The following is a 6,658-nucleotide window of genomic DNA, read 5'->3' on the forward strand; positions in this document are numbered from 1 at the left end:
CAGTCTTAACATCTGTTTATTGTTTATATCACAGAATCAACAATCAATTGAACTTTTAAGATTTGATTTTTTCACCTTTGTTACAGTACATGCCACTGCCTTTTGTTTTTATGCACATATAAAAAAATAGAAATCATTTGCTTCTAGAAATTGAAATTTAACATTAAAATTCAATGCGTCCAGCTCAGTTCAAAGGTACTAAAAAGGTCACTTTATAGCATCTTTCTAAAATGTGAGCGTTTCACACAGCAGCAGAGCTACGGGGTACTGGAAAGAAAGTCAAATTCACAATCCGCCTCGACGGAATAGTAGTAAATTCCAGCTAAAATGTAAAATTCATTACAAGGAACAGATGCAAAAGTCATTTCGTCCTTTAGGTTAAAAAAATCCAGGGCGTCGCCTCCGTCTCCGTCTCTTGGCGTCCGACTCAAAATAAAAAAAAGAAAAAAAAAAACAAACAGCCATGTTGGTGTCGTCACAACAGACCGAAATGATTGCAACCAAAACATAAAGTGCGACACAGTGAAACACGTGGATGAATAAAAACCTTTTAACTCTTCGTGACCATTGCTGATCCGAAACAAATAAATTAAATGAAACGTCTCTCTAAGATTATAAAAAACAGCTGAAAATGGGATTTTCTCAAACAGCAGCAGTAAGAATTCAGAGAAGGGCCTTTTCCTTTTCTCTCTTTTGCCTTGAAAAACAACTGAACACTCTAAACTAAAGCATCTCAGCTGTCTGATTTTTTTTTTCTATAGGAGTGGTTAGAAAAAGGGGGATAGCAGAGAAATCCAGAGAACTCAGTCACACAAGTGAGAAGCTCAGCGACCGACGACCAGTTCGATTTCATATTCACACGCGGCGAAATACGACGTGTAGTTTAAGGTAAAAAATTGCTAACTGAGATGTTCCGCTTTGAAATGAAAACCACATAATCTTAATAAAATTATACGCTTAAAAGGAAAAATAAAAACACAAAACTGCCATGCAGGTAACAGTGATTATCTCAGGACCGTGTTTTGTTGTTGCGGCTGACTCGTCGTTTTACAGATGCGCGTGGATCATTTTATGATTCTGTCATCTGTGAAATATGATCACGCGCGTTCACAAGAATATAAAAGTGTTTAGCTGCCCTTTGCATGAGGCTTGGCCTGTCTGACCAATAGACTGCCAACTGGGGAGCAGCTTTCTCTGATTTCTTGTTATGTTGCCGTCCGATGCAGTTATGAAGACATGTGAAGCTTAAGTTATGCCAGTTGGATTAAACAAAAGAACATAAGGCCAAAGAAACGACCCAGTGAATTCCCAGATGGATCCCCCGTTAGAAGCATGTCCTTACAAAGCGTCCACCAAAGAACCACATCTGAAGGGAACATCAGGGGAAAAATAAAAAACAAAACTCCAAGCAGCTAACAACTTTCTGTCCATCAAGAAAACTCTGGAGCTCACTGATCATTTCCCAGCTTTACTGTACAAATGTTATGAGTCCATGAAGAACTGCACGGTAAAGCTGGGAGCTGCGATTTGCGCGCTTGGCGTCGTTCAGTTGCGCAGCTCTCGCTCCAGTCACCGTTTACCGAAAGATGAGCAGAGCAGCTCAGTTTTACTGAACTTTTCACATTGTTTTGTCGTCGCATGACAGCCACAGACTTCTAATTTTACTGGGACAACGTGGATTTTACTCACCTGTTCAAATGAGTAAAACTGGCAAATGAGTAACAACAAAACATTCAAGTAAGCGTCTAGTAAAAATGAAGAACTAACAGCAGCTGAGTGGAACATAGTTGTTTTGATCTCTGAAACAAACATCCTCAGAGCGTTGTCTTGTTTTAGATGCTGGTTAATCTCCTCTTAGTGTTTTCTTCAGACTTTTTTTTTTTTAACTGTTGTCTTTTGAGTGTTTCCAGGCTGGTTTAGTTTTAGCATTTTCCAAAGTACTCTTCACAGAATAAACACTGGATGACGAGCTGAACTCTGTGCAAATTCTGTTAAGAAGGTTGACTTACACCCTCCCCCTTCCCCGTCCCCAGTACTGGAAAGGACACTTTGTGTCTCAAACTGTTACTTAATCAAATGTTTTTGTGTTCAGCCTAGAAGACGTAAGACAGACAGCAGCCTTTCTCCTCTGTTTTTGCCCACATCTAAAAGGATTCAGTTTTAAAATGTCTAAAAAAAAAAACTATGAAGAAGCCTAACGCTAAAACTCAGAGTGACATCAGAAAAATAAAAACATGTTCTTCACATTTTTTTGTTACAACTTTCCTCCCCCCCTTCACTCTCACCCGTCTTGTCTTTGCATCGACCAATCAGTTTCCAACTCTGTTCTTTTCTTACAGATCCTCTGAGTACCGAAGTACACCAACTAAAGTCCAAACATCTCCTTCACAGCTCTAAGAGTGTATATATAAAATGGTGCACATGTTTATTCTACAATATGTTCAAAGGAAGCTCAATCTGAGGTAAAAGCTATGCTCATCTGACCTGAATTTTGAAGCAAACTTCCAGGAAATAAAAACAACAAAAAAAACATCCCCACCTGAGCAGGCGACTACAAATGAAGGGCCGGCGAGTGGATTTTGTAATCCCATAAAGTCTGACTCAACCTGAGCGCTAAACAAGCTTTTTCAAAAAGATTTTCGATTTTCAGCCTCACACGAACACTTCGGAGGCAGAGTTTTTGCCTTCGCTTGTCGTCGGCTTTGCTTCCCCCGAGCGCTACTGTGGGAGATTGCTGGAGAAGAAAGGGATGAGGCTGCAGTCAGAGGTTTTATATGCAGTTTTTGAAGACGGGAGGCGAGGAGCTGTCGCTCCAGGTCACCCCACACCAGTGTCAGACTTATGAGGAGGTGGCGTGAGGGGTGGAGGAGCTCCGGCCCATCTTCCGCTCGTAGTTCACCAGTCGCTGTCCTACCAGGTATCTGGTGGAGAAGTGAGGGATAAGAAACGCAAAAGGATGTCACTTACAAAATACAACAGCGTCTCGCAACGGGGGAATAAATCTGTGAAAAAAAACCCGAAGTAGTAGAAGTAGAAAGCCATGAATCTTTTTAATTTGTTATTCACATTCTAACACAACTCAAGTCTATGGAGAGAAAATGTGAAAAAGTTCAGAAACAATCATCAGATTAATTGCGATAAATTGATTTTTGAAATAATAGTCAAATAACTTCTAAACTAATCATAAAAAAAAACTAAAAAAACAAAAACAAAAAGGCCATTTGTTGACAAAATAGTTTGGCTGTAACTAAGCCAAAACTGTAAAATGTAAAAGCGTATATAAATATTTTGCATTTAGGTAAAAAAACAAACAAACAAAAAAGGCCTAGGTTCACCAGGTTTAAATTCACTAACAGAATGCCATGGTGTTGCATTTTAGGCAATAAAATGTTTGTTTTCTTATTTTAAAAAGTAAATAAATCATTTGTTTATTTTTTTATCTATTTCTAACATTTTATTTTAAAAAAAAAAAAAGAAAAGGAAAAGGACAGCAGGAGCAGGGAAGTTGTACCGTCAGACCGTCAGTTCCCAAAACCACACAACAAAAAAAGCCTTGCAAAAACATGCAGTATCAGTTCAAACCTGTGGGACCGTGCACACTGGTTCAATGATAAATCTGCATAATCCGTCAATTGTTTTTTTTTTCTCCAATTAACTGATTGATCGTCAGAATAAAATACTTGATTGCCGCCCTAGAGTCCTTTAGCAAGGATCTGTAAGCTGAAAGTAGTTAAAATGATATTAGATTTTACTGACTTGTCGTTTTTGATGTGTTCATAAAGTCGTTTGAACTGGCGAATCTGAAAGGACAGAAAGGCCAGCAGTATGACCACCATCAGCAGAAACGGATAGATCTTCCTCTCCACTAGTATCTGCATCTTCGGCTGCACTCCTGGATAAAAACAAAAAAAATCAGAGAATGAGGAATGGAAATGACTGGAGTGCGTGCAGAAATGATGATCACTTAATAAAACACCAAGCAAAGTGGGGGAAAACTCAATCACTGGGGATTTATTAGCTGTTTCACATTTAGCTGTTGAGGAAACAAAAATCTTCCCAAAATGCAATCCAAATTTTTTATTTTTTTTTGTAAATCGGCAAAGCTTTCTGAAATCTTTATAATTTCCTCAAACACTACTGTAGAGAAATCTGTTGAAACGGTAAGACACGGAAGATAAACATCCAGAGCTGTCCTCACCCAGCAGTGGTGTGAGGCCTTTAGAGACGGTGTAGGGAACACAGAGCAACAGCAGCAGGAGGCAAATGACGGGGGCGGCCAACCGCCGCACGATGAAGTGAAGGTCGATGTTTCTGATGCCGTTGGCGTACACCTGCGAGGAGGAGCGAGGAAATGCTTACGGGATTCCAAAACTTTTTTTTTCTTTTTTTTACAGACAAATAAGCGAGGATAATTTTGGAATCCCTTTGTTTTCTGCTGGATCCAAAACTAGCAACAGTACCAAGGAATTAGTTTTATAATCTACATATAAGAATTTGAATGAGCTCCTCTCGAAATCTGGATGGGCAGAAATTGAAAACAAACCGGTCATACTTTGAAGAAAAAGAGGACGCTGGTTCGACATGGAAAAGTCAGGATTGTAATTAGAATAATAAAAATAAGAAATTGGAATAAATTCCAGAGTTTGCATCTTTCTGTAGGATTCCACTGAAAATACCGAAACTTAAAATTCAAGATGGCTGACAGCCGATATCTTAACCTAAAGTCATTCTTAGCTTCCTGGAGGCAGATGTTTCAAATACAGTTTAAACAGTTGTCAAATCACCACACAGTTAAGAAATCAGATGTTAATCATTAATGCCTGTTGATGCATATAACACGCAGTGCATAGTTCTAAAGCACGTCTCTAAACAAGAGGCTTTAAACGTTTTAGCATCAATCGTCCCCGTTTCTGTTTTCTCCTTTCTGATTGGCAGGAAGTGAGACTGACCTGCTCTATGACCGCTTTGAGCCGCCACTGGGGGCCCATCAGTGTTATGGCAGCGATGATTTTTGCATGAAGGACTCCCAGGGCCCAGTCCTGCAGCACAACAAGAAGCCTTTCAAGTTAGAACACTGAGACAAGACATATTTAAAGACATGAAGACATATTTTTTAAAAACATTTTTAACTTGATTCCAGTTCTCCGGTGCAAACACAATGATTTTTCTACAGACCATTAAAAAAAAAAGAAGCTGGTGGCAGGCTTAGATGTTTAAAACTCTGGAGTTAGTTTGCTTCAGGTCTGTTTAATTTAAGACAATAAAAGCTGTAAAAAGCCAGCGTTTCGACACTAATAAAACACTGAATTAGTCCATCACAGAGTTTCAGTAGGTCAAACATGTAGAGCTCATATTTTCCACAAAAAAAAAAAAAAAATCCATAAAGATGAGTTCCTTCTCGCTTTTTAATTAAACATATTAATATCACCAGGCGGAGTTAAGCACTGTAGTAAAGGTGCTGTTTAATTCCTTCTTTCCAGCACTGCAGGTGCAGATGAGAGATTATCTGACTGGGATTATGAAGCATTCACAAACAACATTCAGAAATGCAGCTGTTGATATTAGGATTTTTTTTTTTTTTACTGGGATTTTGAGATAAATATTCTAATTTGTGAAGGTAAGCTTTATTCTCGTACCACCATCCAATATTAACTGGAGGAAAAACAGGAGTTGTTTCTAGAGGTTGTAGAAAACCAATCCAGTTCTTTTCTGGCATCAGTTAAGAAGCAGCTGTAGAAAAGTTCAAATTTATCACCTACATATTATAAGCCTAAAACCTGGTAAAGTGGACAACTAGTCCAGGAGGAAAGGAAAAATGATGCTAGACAGTAACTATCAGGAGGAATTCATGTTAAGCTCTTTTGTAGTTCCAGAAAAAAAAAAACACAAAAAAATACTGCATTAAAATCCAACAAAAACTGAAATAAAATGATAAAAATGATCACACTCTGATCCCACCGTGTATCTTACTGCATATTCCTACCTGCCAAGGGTAGAAGAGAGGCGTCTGGTCCATTGGGACTCTGAGAGGAGCAACGACGACCAGGTCAAACAGCAGGCCCAGCAGCAGGGGGATGACCCCGGCTAACATCACGGCCACCACCACCGTCTTAAAGATCTGCCAAACGAAAACAGTCCAGATTTCACTCGCTAGAGGTTTTCGTCGTCGGGCAGCGGCGGAGGCGGGACGTTACCATGAGCGTCCACTCTTGGACTTTGAGCATGATGACCGTCCTGCCCTGCGGCATCCAGGACAGCAGCACGGTGGCGGCCCGGACGGACACCCAGCAGACGTACAGGCCGCTGGCTGTCGTGTACAGCTCATGGACCACAGCGCTGCCCATCCACAGAGACATGAGCCAGCGACCCACGCACACTGAGGAAGAGGGGCGGAGGGCCAACGCAGAAAGATGAAATATAACAACTGGACATAAGGGCACTCTGATGATATGCTTTGTCTAGGGCACTTCAAAGTTATCTGATGTATTCTGTGAAGGACTAAAGTGATAGTCGCCTTGTAGATTGTAGAGACGGCTATGCGAGTTAGGGCTGCAGCTGAAAAATCACTTCATTACTTTATTATGACTGTTGATCATAAAGAGTTTACAAAAAATGTACAAAAAAAGAGAGAAAGAAACATCTAGTTCAGGGTTTCCCT

The 6,658-nt window shown here is 39.9% G+C and overlaps 1 protein-coding gene across 1 annotated transcript; it reads right to left on the minus strand.

Moving 5' to 3' along the window:
* Window positions 1-6,620, minus strand: LOC103151550 (E3 ubiquitin-protein ligase MARCH6-like). Its single transcript, XM_007571676.2, has 6 exons — window positions 6,195-6,620; window positions 5,984-6,118; window positions 4,950-5,039; window positions 4,199-4,331; window positions 3,757-3,892; window positions 1-2,921 (listed from the first exon to the last, which is right to left on the minus strand). The coding sequence occupies exons 1-6, from the start codon at window positions 6,354-6,356 to the stop codon at window positions 2,840-2,842; spliced, it is 738 nt and encodes a 245-aa protein (XP_007571738.1). The 5' UTR covers window positions 6,357-6,620; the 3' UTR covers window positions 1-2,839.
* Window positions 6,621-6,658: the final 38 nt, after the last annotated feature.

The sequence above is a fragment of the Poecilia formosa genome, unplaced genomic scaffold (genome assembly GCF_000485575.1).
Source record: "Poecilia formosa unplaced genomic scaffold, Poecilia_formosa-5.1.2 Scaffold285, whole genome shotgun sequence".
NCBI classification, from domain to species: domain Eukaryota; kingdom Metazoa; phylum Chordata; class Actinopteri; order Cyprinodontiformes; family Poeciliidae; genus Poecilia; species Poecilia formosa.